Source organism: Equus przewalskii, chromosome 8 (genome assembly GCF_037783145.1).
Source record: "Equus przewalskii isolate Varuska chromosome 8, EquPr2, whole genome shotgun sequence".
Taxonomy (NCBI): Eukaryota; Metazoa; Chordata; class Mammalia; order Perissodactyla; family Equidae; genus Equus; species Equus przewalskii.
The window spans coordinates 55,280,209-55,295,749 of record NC_091838.1 but is presented as its reverse complement, the minus strand read 5'-3'; the positions used below and the strand labels follow the sequence as shown (position 1 = coordinate 55,295,749).

Below are 15,541 nucleotides of genomic sequence, written 5' to 3'. Positions count from 1 at the left end.
ATTTGCATAAGATAATTTCCCATATTTTAGCCATAACTACGAGGTCATTTTCTAAATAATTTTAAGTTAATATGTGATAAGTTTAGTGTCCAATAACTTTTTCAAGAGTTTTATTTTAGAATGACAGTAGTTACATCCAAGTGGCTAATCTTAGCTTACTTAGTTATTACATAAGGTAGACAGATTGGTTTAGTAGTCTTTTAAAGATGGCAATGAGGCAAACCTAAATGAACTAACACGTAATTAAACAGATTCCAAATGAAGTTTTCCCAATTAACTCAGGATTAACTAGAAAAAACTATACATTCCAATGCACTCTGTTTTTCAGAAGAAGAGATACAGACACTGTAAGCATGCATTTATGATTATTTTAAAAATAATGAATAATCCTGGATAAAACAGGAATCAGTGCGCACTCATGAGGTCTCCTATAATTTCCACATCTACTTCTCTGGCAAAACACAGACATAACTGGTGTTTAGAATTAAGGACTTCAGACAGTGTATGATCATTAATCATCAAACAAATATGAACTTAAACTCACTGTACAGAGTTGTCAAAATTCAGTTATTCAAGCAAACATTCTTTCTTTGTGAATAGCTACCCCATATAGAGATAAACTGGATCCTGTTGGCACAGACCTAAGAACTCCCCTCTCCTTCCCTGTCTTTGTGATGTTTCCTCCCTTCTCTGTTCACTATGGGTTGGTTCCAACCCACCATGCCAAGTAGAAGAGTGTATTACTACTTCCTAAGTGGTTTTCTTTTTTCAAATTTTTTTTTTAAAGATTGGCACCTGGGCTAACAACTATTGCCAATCTTTTTTTTTTTTTTCTGCTTTATCTCCCCAAACCCCCCCTGTACACAGCTGTATATCTTAGTTGCAGGTCCTTCTAGTTGTGGGATGTGGGACGCCGCCTCAACGTGGCCTGATGAGCAGTGCCATGTCCGCGCCCAGGATCCGAACCCTGGACGGCTGCAGCGGAGCGCGCAAACTTAACCACTCAGCCACGGAGCCGGCCCCTAAGTGGTTTTCTTAATAGAAAGGTGACACTTAAATGGCTTTCTGTTTAAAAAATTAACATAGAGCTTACTTCAGCTTCTGATGACCAAGGGGTAAGAGGTTTAGAATTGATCCCTTCCCATTTCAGTGTGAATGTGTCCAAACTGGGTTTTCCTTTGGTTTGTTCTGTAATATCCAGTGTGACATTGTTCCCTTCAAATACTTCATAACCGAGCAGATCAAAGTCTCCTGCAATAAAGTACTAATCAGAATTTAAAGAAGTAAACTAATAATATGTCAATATATCCATAATAGACATTCAAATTTATGAGAATTGGCTTTATTTGGAGTTGTAATATCCCAGAAAAAGAATGAATGGAGAAGATGCAGACCCTTGAATTTGAGCAGATTTCTCCATAGCAGAAATAACAAAATAGTAGATAAAGTGCTCTTTGTTTAAGGTTCTGTTTCCATGGCTTAAAAGGAATTATTAATAAGATAAATAGAAGGTATTGGGACCATGAGGTAAAGATCAATGGGCAGCAGGATATTCCAAAAATTCTTTTCGTTTTGTTCCACTACCATTATCTTACTCTAAAGGGGTAGGCTGGGATATTGCAATTTTCTTTAGATATGATCAGAGTACAAAGCTGAATTCCAGGAAATAGCCCCAGGATTTTAGGTCTGTTTATATAATCTCATTTTGAGAGAAATAGCCCTTGTCCTCAGATTGTCTCTTTCTTTGGGAGGTTGCTTTACCAGTAGAATTCCATTGACCTCTGTTGGGTAAAGTCTGAGAATGTGCCCAGTTATGATTTTGGTACCATATTTCTTAAGGTCTCTGCTGAAGCCTTAAAATTTCTCTCATCTGTAAAAGTATTCCTGGGAGAACAAGAATAACCATATCTTCATTTTTATAGCATTTCGACAATCTAATCTTTGGGAAATTTCTAGAATTTTGATTCATATTAAACAAAGTTCTTCACCCTCCACTCAACAATCAGATTAACAATCTCATAAAATGAGACATAAACAATGAAGCAACATTTTACTTATAAAAGAACTAGAAAATAATGATTCTAGTTCATGAGCTAGATATCTCAAATACCCAAACTGGTTGCTAAACTTGACTTTAAGACTTGAAAATGTAAAACATTAATAGGGAGTTAATAGCTATTACTTGAAAAGGGCAGAGAAGTCAAATAGTTTTGGAAAATGTCGCATTAAACACAGGTGAACAGCTTTTGTTTTGTTTTGTTCTTTTCTCACTGCAGGACTCCTCAGAAATTTTAATATTCTAATGAGCTCCATCAATCTTCAGGGAGTATGTGGTATGTAGCGTTTCCCACGGTGGATTTGACCACAGAATCCTTTCATCACGCAAGATCTGGCCAGACTAGAGTCGCTTGAGCAATACTGATTCACTTAAATTCCATTTCCAGAATTAATATCTTCACTAATTTTGCTAAGTATAAAGTAGGCTGTGACAGTCATAGTGCATTTGTAATATATATAGTATATTTCTCATGCACTGGAGTTGTACATTCCTTGAAATACAGCCAAAATTTAAATTACAATAGAAAAAAATTAACCACTTAATTTCTATTTCTCCTAAACTTGATCAAGGCTATGAATGCAATTCTTCTCCTGTCATTTTGTGGAGCTTTTACCTTTCTCAGGGGGGTTGGACAGTATACAAATTTGTTTCCTAGGAAAACTGTACAGAAGAGCAAAACGAAATAGGTGCTTACCTCTAGTTGACACAAAGGTTACCAGGTAAACATAGCTTTGGGGGTTTTGTGTTCTTATTACTTGAACTGTGTCCGGTTTTATAGACCAGAGGTCATTTAAGGCTGATTGCAGTATGAAGTCTGAAGCATCAGCAGGTAGCAAGACTTTTGGATGAATTAAAAAAAATTAAAGTCATATGATTAGGGGCTTTAATAAAAAAAAAAGAAGAAGAAGCAGTGTTGAAATCTTTCTGCACTACCGCAGCCAGCACTGATGTCTTATACTTGAATTTTTTAAAGCAACTATAGTCTGTACCACATAAGTTATCACTTAATGAAGCTGTGTTCCAAAGTTGATTCAAGTTCAATAATACTGACTGCTTAAGTGGATTGTGATCTTTTGAGAAAAGGGTGCATATTTTATTGCTTTAATAGTCCCATAGTAATATGCGTTGCATTTGGCAAACACAAAGCACTCATCAATATTTGCTTATTGAAACAGTTAACAGAAATAGCAAAAATTATTTTTTTCAGAATTTATTATGAAGTATAGAAATACAATGGTTATTAACAGATAAATTCATGTCTCATAGGTTTATGGCTCCATTTGAGAAATTGAAAGAAATATCTCTTTCTCTGTAATGATGAATTTAATTCCTATTAGCTTAACTTACGCTTGTGAATCACAGATATATAAAATCCTTATGTGCATTTAGATATAAAGTTATCATGATCCTTACAGAAGAAAATGATAGTATATATCAGAAAGTTGTTCTTATTGATGCCGTTTTCTATCCCAGTCTGAAGGGTTTTCTTTATATTTTTTTGCTTCCTTTTCTAGCGTACTATTAAAACTATATTTCCCAGACAGTAGAATTTGACTAGAGCAAACAATTTTTTATAATTTAATCTATACGTGAAGAGAAATAAAATCTCCCTTATCTTTTACCACTCACCAGTTTTTTCCATGTTATAGATTAATCTATATTGGTAAAGTGAACATGAATTAGCTTCCACACATGGGCTGGTTACCGTGAGCTTCTGCACTTCATTAATTGCATTACTTGTTTCCCAGTTTTCCAATGTTATAACCTATTTTCCAAATAAAAAACAACATATCTCTACTATGTAGAAAAATACATTTTAAAAGTATTATAATTCAGCTATTCAATGTCTTTTTATTGACCAATTTTACTGCAAATGATAAAATATTTTGAAGTTTGTCTTCTCAAATAATAGCCTCGTTAGTTTATAATACAGATACTCCAAGTCACAATTCAATAATTTTCCATGACTGCTTTTCCCCAAAACAGCATCTCATCCAGTAAAATTAACAGCCAAACAGGGCTCCTATCTTTGAACATTCACTTTCTATCAGGTGGATCTATAATCACAGCAAACCTGTACTTCCTGGACCACTGTTGACCGGGATTGGAGAAGCTGTTCTTCATTTATTGCATCCTCTGTCTGCTGTTCAGTATAAACATTTCTATACTGGTACAATCCAACATCAACAAAAGCACTTAGTCTATACTCCTGCAGCAAGATTTCAACGTAATATCTGGAAAATAGAGTAATTAATGAATACAACTATTTTCTCTAGAACACTTGTCCTGAATTTTTTCAATGAATCAAATTTCAACACTGTATAAAATATATGGCTGTTAAATGATTTATATTGTGGGATTCCTGATTTTAAATATTAAAATATTAAGTTTCACAGTGGTTTGCTAAAATAATGAATTATGTAAGACATCTACATTAGAGATAGAGAGTTGTTCCCATTCATGACTGACTCATTCATTTTTGTCAATAAATATTTATTGAAAAAGATACTAACCCCGATCCTCAAGGAGTTTAAAATAAAATTACATTGTAGATTATAATACAAACTCCCTGGCATAAAACAGAGGACATGCAGAGGTTAAATACTTTAAGGTGTGAGAAACTGACAGGCAAACTTAAGACATATTATGTATTTTGTATCTGAGTGGTTATATGTGTCAGGGATGAAAACTCTTCCTCTCATGTTCCTTAAATATTGGCTCCCCTTCTAATTTAGGAACTAAAATATTGCCTCAGGAAATTTTTACTGATTAGATTGACTATGGCCCTCCAACAAGCTGAATGGGATTCACATCTTATATTTGGAATTCTTGATTCCTGAGGCCCCCTGTCTATCATCCAACAGCCTATCCAGGATAAGGTGTTACTGACCAGTTGTTACAGTTGAGTGCAAAGCTACTGCTTTCCTACCTAAATCCATCAATATCACCATTGCTGCCATCTTCAGAGAGGCCAGCTGGGAGTTCCTCTAAATTGTGTCACATCTTTTGTATGTGGAGAGTAAGTATCTACAGCTCGTGGAAGACTGAATGAGAGACATTTACCGCCTCTCATCTATCTAGGAAGATGGGGCTTTGAGTCATCTCCCTCAAAGAACTGATATTTGAAGATTACGTCACACTCTTGGTCGCCCCGAGAACCTATTTGCCATCTCTGCCAAATGGAGGTGGCCAAAGCTAATTAAGGAGTAGGACTCAAAGAAGAACCATTAAATTCTATATCCTTACTGGCAGCTTAAAAATATTTCTGAGGCACTTCCTATGTGCTAGACATTAAGCTGAGCACTTTACAGACACATATTTAATTTTCACAAAATCCTATAAAATATATATTATTATTCTCTTTGTTCCTATGAATAACAGAAACTAAGGGAGTTTTAAAAACTGAAAGATTATTTAAAATTTAGTAACCGAGGTAGGATTCAAAGTAGAAGGGGGTGACTCAAGAAGCATGCACATGGGGCTATATCACCTGAGTAGAATAAACTGGCAATATCAGCTACCTCTGGAAAGGCCCCAGGGACCACTATGCAATAAACCAGCTAGAGTGGCCTCAGTTTCAGAATTCACAGCCATTATTGTAAGTGCAGTGTGTGAATTCCAAGCTAGTTTTTCAAGAGTACAGATATCAAGCAGCAGATGTATTACCAGTCACTTTCATGCAAGCCCTGTGCTTCTGCCAAGTAGGTAAATCGAACTCATTTTCCAAGGCCAAGGGAAAACCTGAAGGTGTACTGACACAATAGCAGCAGGGATTAATTAGGTACTCCATTTACCCTGAATTGGTCCAGTGATCTTGGTTAAAAAAGAAAATGTTTAACTATACAAAGATGTAACAGTAGAAGGAGCAGGAGGAAAGGAATGGAATGCCGTCCCCATATCGTTATTACTAAGACCTCAGTGAGAACACTAAGTGTGATTGCTCTCAGGTACCGTTGATCCCAACCCTCTCTGTCCACATCCACCAAATCTTCATGGTGCTGCCTATAAGCATAATCTCATTAATATCTGGAAGGCTGGTGTGGTAGAATATTTAAAAAAACCTCCTCCCATGAAGAAGTGAAGTCTATTTCTTTACCCCCTAAATCTAGGTTTGGCCATTTGCTTTGGCCAACAGAATATTAGCAAATGTGACACAAGCAGTCTTAAAAAGTCGAAGTGCATTAGGAATTGCCCTATTTCCTGCTGGGAACCCATTCACCAACGTGACGAGCCTGGGTGAGCCTCCGGGAAGATGAGAGACCATGTGGAGTGGGATGTCCCAGATATCTAAGTTCCAACCATGCCAGCTGAGGCTCCAGATATGTGAGTGAGGCCATCCTAGACCATCAAGGCCCAACAAAAGTAGCCAGGACCAAAAGAACTGCCCAGCCAATCACAAAATTGGGTTGCTTTAAGCTACTAAATTTGGGGGAGTTTATTTTTTTTTAAAGATTGGCACCTGAGCAAACAACTGATGCCAACCTTCTTTTTTTTTTTCCCCTGTTTTTTTCTCCCCAAATCCCCCCAGTAATTAGTTGTATATTTTAGTTGTGGGTCCTTCTAGTTGTGGCATGTGGGATGCCGCCTCAACATGGCCTAATGAGCGGTGCCATGTCCGCGCCCAAGATCCGAACCCTGGGCTGCTGAAGCGGAACACAATAATTTAACCACTCAGCCACGGGGCCGGCCCAGGGGGGAGTTTCTTATGCAGCAAAACCTAACTGATATAAACGATAAATGGAAGCTGATCTCAATGAATTTTTGATGCTCTCCATGTAACTTAGCTATTTTAAATATATCATGTCTTTTATCTCCCTGTTTTCTAGTAATCCTGAATGGCTTTTTGAATGAGATTATTGCTATTTGAATGACACCCTCATTTTCTCCCTAGAATTGACCTTTAAGCACTAAATGATGTACTCCTTAAGGGCAGAGAGTGTATTTTAATATTATTTATTTTAAATTTCCAGTACCTGGCCAAGGGACTGGAATAAATCAGTGAATATTAAATACATATTAACTGTGGCACCAATCCATGTGGTTTTGTGATTGTTCTCTAGCAATATTCAAGAGCTCAGGTAGAAGCAGAGAAATTAGATGGCTGGATTAACCAAAAGGTCCTAGTAGAAACTAAAAACAGGATTAAGTAAATTTCACAAAATTATAATTTCTGCAACAGGGTTAATTTAGATTTCAAATTGCCTTGATTAGCTGAATGCCAGTATTCTTGAAAGTGTAGAAACAAAATTTAAAAAAATTATAGAGAATGACCAATTATAAATTAAGCCAATAAACTAATAGCACATCCACCAATAAAACAAATTAAAAATATTTTTAGATATAAACTTATAGTTTTTAAACATCACATAACAATTTAAAGAAAAGAAAAAACCTTACTCTTTTCCTTTCTGAAGATGAACGTCATCTGATCTTTGTGTTGGACTGGAAAAATAATTATTGGCGTTGGAAGAATGATATGCAATCCTCACCTTATCCCAAAAAGAAAGACAGAGAGAGAGAGAGAAGAGAGAGAGAAATAGAAGAGGGAGAGAGAAAGAGAGAGGAGAACTTATTAATAAACCTTTTCAGCATTTATTTACTTGTCATTTACTATTTCTGTCAGTCTTAGAATGTTTATGAATAGAAAAATGCGAAATTACTTCATATTTTTCTTCTAAGATCTGTTATCCATGATGAACTAGAATTTTTAAAAATTCTCAAAGCTCGCTTCATTGCTTCCACCCTTCACTAACGTCAGCACCACTGTACAATGAGTACCCACAGACCACAGCTTTTCCACAGTTAGAGCTGCGACGGAAGACACACCAAAAGGAAGGGTATTATTGTTAAACAAAATATTCTTTTGTTCTGCAGATAACTTTGAGGGATTTAATCAAAATGAAATCATTAAAAAGATGCCAAACATAACTAAATGAGTCTGCATACTAGGATGGGAAGACTTGGGGCACCCCTTTGGAATGACTAAACCATCTTTGGAGGAAACGTGCTGAAAAGCTAGGAATTCATCTATTACAGGCAGCAGTTTAAACCTTTTCATCCAGCTGGGAGGCAATCTGGCCATTTATATTAGGTCATAAAATGTTCTTTTGATTTGATCTATTAGTTTCACATTTGTGAAATTGTCCTAAAGAAATAATACAAAATACAAAATAATTTAATGAACAAAAATGTTCAACAGAATATTATGGTCATAAAAAATCAGAAGTAAATTAAAAACTTATCAGTATGGAGAAAGTTATCTAAGTTTAGCAAACATGCAATAACATACTATTTAGTCATTAGAAAATGGTGTTAGATAAATTATTTAATAAGATGTGGAAATACCAATATGTGACAAAAAATGACTATGAAATTGGATGTATGATCCCATTTACATGGAAAACAAAATCAAGACATAAGGAGATGACAGACTTTAATTTCATGACTAAGTAATAGTGAAATAGATCCAGTAGGGTAGTGAACTATTTTCACTCTTTTCCAAATTTCCTACGTGTGGTTATAATTCTCTCGTAATAAAAATAGTCTTCAATCTGAAAGGAAACATATGTATTTTCTCCCTGCTAGAGAAAATTTAGATATGAGAAAGCATTTTCTTTTAGGCCATAAGTTTTCTATGACAACTTTATAGTTCCTATCACGTGTGTTGAAATAGCCAAGACCCTAACCACATGAAAATGTATCTCATAAATTCTTTAACATATTCATTGGTTTTGGTTTAGAATAAATGAGACACATATGAAGCTTATCATATTGTTTCTATAATATCAAATAGTATTCTGTGGCTTCCCTACCTTATCTTCTGGAATTCCAGTCTGGCTGAAATAAATAGCGTAACGGTCATCACCTCTGATGTAGAATCTATAAACATCAGAATCTGGAGCCACCAAAAATCCACTGAAGCGTGCAACGAATGAGTCTTGCTCCATGGGCCAAATATAGGATGCTGAATCTACCCAGCTGGCACCCATGTACCCTGGAGTTTTTTCATTGTATTCAAGAATCTCTTCAAGATGTACTGGCCGGCTATTGTTCCATACCTCAAGCTTTAGGCCTCTCCCACCTGAACAAAACAAAATAAAAGATTCCTTTCATCAGAATTTTGATGCAGTGTCTCAAAGGCCTTCTACTTGGCTGGTGGCTATAGATATTCTATTTCTGTTCACATTTTTAGAGCATGTGTGTAAATAAAACTATTATACATACTCCTACATGTACCTGTATCCAGAGGATAGAGTGCTATTGAGACAGTCTACAATTTGTTTATTATTATGTCACATATCTGAACTTCAGGTTCTATATGTGTCAAATGGGAATAGTATTACTATACGCATGGTTGCTATGGGGATTAGAGTTCATACATATATGTAAAACACCCAGAACTTAGTAAGTGTTTTACTTTAGATAATAATAATTACCTATGATATAACTGATGTTGCTTTATAGAGTTAAGACACAAAACTTCAAGATTCAGACCATTTGATTACAAAACTTTTGCTCTGATTATTCTAACAAAAGTTATTCAATTAATGGCTTACAACTAATCAACGAACAGACACTATTGGCCTTAAGATTTCTGTCAATATTTGTTTTTCACATTACTTCTGCTCCAGGATTTCATCCCCTTATTGGACAGAATTGGAGAGAGAATATTCTCATTCAGGTGTACCTACACTTAACAGTGTAAATCCTGTGATTAGGTTTTTTCCTTATAATAAGGGAACCATCTCAGCTTTTTTTTCTTCCTTAAATACAACAATCAGGCTCACACCTTCCTCCAGCAGCCTTAAGCTTGTCTGGAGTGTCTGGATCTAGAAAATAATGGCTCCTGCTCTTCAGCTGGGTTTGGTTGGAGAAAAGCTTGAGCACTTGAACATTTTGCAGCAGCACTGTTCTCTGATATATACAATTTTCTTTAAAGTTATCAACTACAAATATCAAAATTCTCTCCTTAAACTGGTCATTTTTTTCTAATATCATTCAAAATGAGGAAATTTAAGAGGCTGATAAGCAGAATTTATTTGGCTTCAAATATCAACCAATGATACAATCATAAACCGATTTCATTGTGTGCACAAGATATGAGATACACACCCCACTCAAACACATGCACAGCACTTCAGTGGCATCAGTAGCAATATCAGTGCCATCAGCTACACTTGCACTGGGCCACAGGTGAGAGTCTGAAAAGCATTCTGAGTTCCATTTCTCTCATCCCCTGTTATCACTCCTAAATCATTCTACGCAAGTAAAGATTGAACTTCTGCCATTTATTTTTTAACCAGGAAAATACATCTTTTAAATGTCCATGTAGCCTGTAATAACAGTTAGCAATCATCCTTTACTTTGAAATGAAGGCAGCATTGTACTCGATCAATAGAGACGCGCTGTTTCCAGTCAGGTGCCTGAGGAATTTAGGCTGGGTTTACCTCCACTTGTGAAGACTTGATGCAACTATTTTAGTACAAGTATTTCCTAATCCAGAAAGTAGAAAGAAAAAAACTGGGAAGACATTTATTATAATTCTCACTGCAAGTTCTAAAAGGTTCAAATAATATTTTTTGTTATAACTGTTATGGGCTGAAATTTTGTGTCCCCCAAAACTCATAGATTGAAACCTAATGCCCAATGTGATGTTATTAGGAGGTGGGGCTTTTGGAAGGTGATTAGCTCACGAGAATGAAGCCTTTAAACATGAGATTAGTGGCCCTTATAAAAGAGATCCCACAGAGCTCTCTAGCCCTGAGAAGGTGCCATCCATGAGGAAGCAGGTCCTCACCAGACAACCAATCTGCTGGTACCACGATCTTAGACTTCCCACCTTCTTTGTTGTTTATAAGCTACCCAGTTATGGGATTCTGTTATAGCGGCCCAAATGGACTAAAACGCTAATGATATATGTCAATAATATTCTTCTTATATAAATGTAGAAATGGCCTGACTACTTACCTGGATATACAGTTCTGAGAATATCAGGTTTAGGAGGTGTCTTGCAATGTATGCTATTTTCTGTGACATTCAAAACATTACAGGCTTGACCTATAAAGAAGCAAGATGCAGAACTATTACTACTGAGCTTCAGAATGCAAATCACATCAGTCTCTATTGAAATACTTTCAATGAAAACAAAATTGCACAAGCAAGAGGCAGAGTTGGAGTGGGAGGTTTCATTTCCTTTACACATTCTCCATTAGAGCTTACCACTCATTAAGTGTCATACTTCCACAAGGCAACCTTTTCCTGGCAAAATACCACAAGTCTGAATCAGAAAATTTCACAACTTCTAGAAACAGAATAAAACTATGTCAACTAAAACATTTCACTTCTGGGTCTAAAGTGAAGGCTTATATTATGTTCCTTGTAGACAAGTTGCTGAATAAATCCATTATGTTCAGAATTTGCAAAAGCAGACGATCCCAGTCCTCTTAGTAATAAAAAAAAAGAGGTGGTTTAGTCTAGTTCTTCAAATGAAAAAGGGATAATAATCTGTAAATGGTATTTTCACAGGCAGACTGAAACCAAAACAGACAAGGGTCTAAATGAGAATGATCAGACTTGTACATAAGCACAATTAGACCTGAAGGAAGCATCTATGTTTTAGACCTCCATGAGTCTCTCACAATGCCTCAGGTAAAGTCAGCCCTCATTAAGTATTTACTATTTGGGAATCACAGCCCACAAAAAGTGAGGCAAACAGTAGCAAATGAAGGAAGGTATCTTTGCCAAGTTGTGTTTGGTGGCCTGGAAAATTTATACTTCAACACTACCTTTCATTATCTTGAATACTTTGTAGATGCAAGAAAAGTGAACTATAAAACAGTAATCTGAAAGGTATATTGAACCAACTTAGCCCATTTTGTTTGGAGCAAAGGAAAGATACATAAACAAATCATTATTTTCAAGAAATTGAGGATTCAAAATCTTGAAGCTGGTTGTCACATTAATGGCAATGGAATATCATAAAATATTAACATGGTATATTTGCATATCAACTGTATCATAATATCAGATCATAAAACACAGTATATAAAGTAAAAATACTTTATGCCCCTGGTTTAAATATTTAAAACATCAGATAACATATATGAAATTTAAAAATCTTATGGTCTGGTTTTCATATTTATGCAGGTGACCAGCAAGGATTCATAGGCATAGGAAAGATATTGTATAAGAGTCAGATGAGGATGCTTTATATTAATTTCTCTTCTTAAATCACATTTTGTCTGATTTATGAGCAGATTCACTAAAAATAGAAAATACCTGAGCAGAGGGCTGTATCAGAAAATGCATGTGCCATTTGCATGGGCAGACATCCTGTTCCCTGCCCATTGGGGTGTTAGGTCACTATGACTGAGTGGGAAGATCCCCATTATTATATTCACCCCAATATCCCTTTTGAGCTACATACCTCCCTAACTCTGAACAGATCTAGACGAGACACAAAAACGTGATGCAAAACCAGAGAACCAAGCCCCAAGGACATTTGAAAACACAACATTAATTAATGGTCTTTCCAAGGCGAATATCATCAGTAATTACTGATATCCAGACAAGACACAGTATCTGAGAAGAGATGAGGAGAGTATCTCCAAATACTACTTTAAATTACTCCATAATTAGCCAATCCCTTGAGAAGTAACAACAGTTCCAAAGGGCATTTAAGAGTTTGTTAAATAGAGGGAACGCATGTCTCTATGGTGAGGAATTGAAGGATGGCAGCCACAGCGACCACACAATGCCTTTGGTACCAGAGCCCAAGTCCTAGTCATGGAAGGCTGCAAGGAGTGGTCCTCATCAGAAAATTGAGAGAAGCATCAAGCCACCAAACCAAATTTCTACGTGAAAATACCAAGCTTTAAATTTATGACATTAATTGAGGAAAGACTATTATTCTTCTTACAAATTATCAGAGAAAAGGCAAGATTTGTTCTCATAAATTAATATATTAAAAATCATGAAAAATACCTCCAACTAGAACTCTGACTGGGAAATCTGTCTGATCGAAGAACCGTCCACTTATCGTTAGTGTGGTGCCACCTTGAATGCTTCCTCGTGAAGGTGAAATTGTAGTGACCACTGCGGAGGGGGAGGGGAAGCACATGAAATAAAATGTGAATACTACACATAAACCCAAATGCTTGATTTTTTTAAATTTTCCAAATTACTTAGCCATAGCACCTAGCACAGTGTTGGTTTTAGATTACCAAATGAATCAATTAGGTGTTTCACTATTTTGCCTCTGATGCTCTTGAAGAATGAATCCTTCTTATAGTTATGAGCCCATGTCTTATATTTATATTTTTCTCATATGTAATACATTAACTGTGACTGGAATTTTTTTGGCTTTATATATAAAGGTATATTGGCAAAAAGAGCCCAGTGTATGACATACGGTAGAATCTTATTAAATTTTATTCTCATTAGTTCTATCAAAGCTCTATATGCTTTTACATAGAAGTTTCACATTGGATAAATTTCAAGAAAAAGTCAGGATTTATCATATTTGATTGATTCCAACACACATATTTTTTTTTCACGTTGAACATCCCTAAAATGGGAATGTGCCATTCCATCACTCCTAACTGGAATGAAGCACACTTCTTCCAGCAGGATTTCAGTTGTTTCTGACAGTCTCCTAAAGGTACAACCAACCTGAGATCTCCGTAAATTAAATAAATTATAATTTGCTTGAGGATTCTTTTGGGCCACAGTGACAGTGTAAATCTGAGACAGCACTGGCTTGTGGTTTAAATTGACAGTAGAGATTTTTTTTTCCTCCCTCAACCAACAGCCAAAGTTGAGACGTGTAAGTTTCCCTTCTGTCTCTGTAAGTGTGATGAGATTATTTCCCAGTCAACCTGACACTAGGAGTGTAGTCCTCAGGGCCCTAGCTTAAGGACGGTGCTTCCTGTTAGACTCCCCATCTTAGGCAGTTTTCCTTCCTAGAAGTACATAAAACAATACAGTGTACCTTAAATCATTATTGTCTTTGATATGATGAAATGAAGCATACACATCTCTCTCTTTTACTCTCTCTGTCTCACACACACACATACAGACTGAGAGAAAGTCACATACCTGCATATGTTTGAAACATTGAAATTTTGTTCAGAGAAGAAACAAAATATGCCATTTTTTGTGGGAAACTCCTGTTTTAAAAAAACGTAAAATTTTTCCTTTAAACATGAACTTTATTTTAGGAAAATGTTATTTATTTTTTTACTTTAGTAATATAAATCATGTCATAATTTGCAAAGGAGCTGGACAGAACTCATTGGGAAGATAAAAATGTTCCAGATCTTGGGGCCAGCCTACTGGCATAGTGGTGAAGTTTGCACACTCCACTTCAGTGGCCTGGGGTTCACAGGTTCAGATCCTGGTGTGGACCTACCCACTGTTCATCAAGAAATGCTGTAGTGGCATCCCATATCCAAAATAGAAGAAGACTGGCACAGATGTTAGCTCAGGGCCAATCTTCCCCACTAAAAAAAAATTCTAGATCTTGATTTAGTTATCGGGTACACAAATATAGAGGTATACAAATATACATTTGTCAGGACTTACTGAACTGCACACACAAAATATGTGCATTTTATTATATGCAAACTATAACTCAATAAAGTAAGAATTTATATTTCCACAAAAAACCAAGAGGATTATCTTTCATAAAGGCTAGGCTCTTCCAGTGACCATCCCTCTTCTCTTATAACCTATTTAGTGTCATAATAACTAACATTATTGAACATATCATGCTAAGACTTTTAAGTTTTGAAGATTTTTTTAAACCTTTTAAGTAATTGTGCCATGCAATCCTTACATCAACCCCACAGGTAGGTAAAACTCAGAGAATTTACTTATCTTACTCAAGATCACAGAATAAGTGGCAGAAATGGAATTTGAACCCAGGCAGTTCGAGAAAAGATCCCTGAGTCCTAAGCTGTGTACCACACAGTTCTCCTCTCCTGCTGCGAATGTGTGTGAGTGCGCACATGGAGGAGAGCAAGTTGACAATCCGCCAAAGTCAAGGCATCCCTAATGAACACAGAGCCTACTTATATTTTTTGATAGATACACATTTGCACTTCCATAGCCTGGAGGGTGGGGAAGGGAAAGAATCTGATCCTAGAAATTAAATGCTGTCCTCTTAATTAGCTCAATGAAAGTCAGAATTAGAAAAGTTAAGAATTTCAAATGTGAAGACTCAAACTCATTCTTCCCAATTAGAACGCACTGAACTAGAATCTAAAAGGAAAATGCAAACCTTGTGGTTGAGACCAACAGTTAACTCCCTTTAAATCTAGCCCAGGCATTAGAATGTGCACTTTAAGACTAAAAAGTCCCTGAAAATATTTTATTTATTTATTTTAGTGATTTAAGAAATTTATATTGGATTTTATATTTTTTATGTTATAAGCTTTTCAGTTGATATCTCATAGATCTGAAACAATGTCAGTTCCAACAATA

At 35.9% G+C, this 15,541-nt stretch overlaps 1 protein-coding gene across 5 annotated transcripts in view; it reads right to left on the bottom strand.

Moving 5' to 3' along the window:
• Positions 1-15,541, bottom strand: part of PKHD1L1 (PKHD1 like 1) — a 150,364-nt gene that overhangs the window by 110,747 nt on the left and 24,076 nt on the right. For all 5 annotated transcript variants that reach the window (XR_011543146.1, XR_011543147.1, XM_070630830.1 and 2 more), the window contains exons 10-18: positions 14,156-14,226; positions 13,043-13,153; positions 11,027-11,116; positions 8,872-9,140; positions 7,457-7,548; positions 4,134-4,293; positions 3,689-3,824; positions 2,754-2,897; positions 1,094-1,251 (exon numbers count right to left, since the gene is read on the bottom strand). Coding sequence is in view for 3 of the 5 variants with exons in the window: in XM_070630830.1 (XP_070486931.1) it covers positions 1,094-1,251; positions 2,754-2,897; positions 3,689-3,824; positions 4,134-4,293; positions 7,457-7,548; positions 8,872-9,140; positions 11,027-11,116; positions 13,043-13,153; positions 14,156-14,226 (1,231 nt within the window). In the remaining 2 variants the exon portion in view is untranslated. The remainder of the gene's footprint in view (positions 1-1,093; positions 1,252-2,753; positions 2,898-3,688; positions 3,825-4,133; positions 4,294-7,456; positions 7,549-8,871; positions 9,141-11,026; positions 11,117-13,042; positions 13,154-14,155; positions 14,227-15,541) is intronic.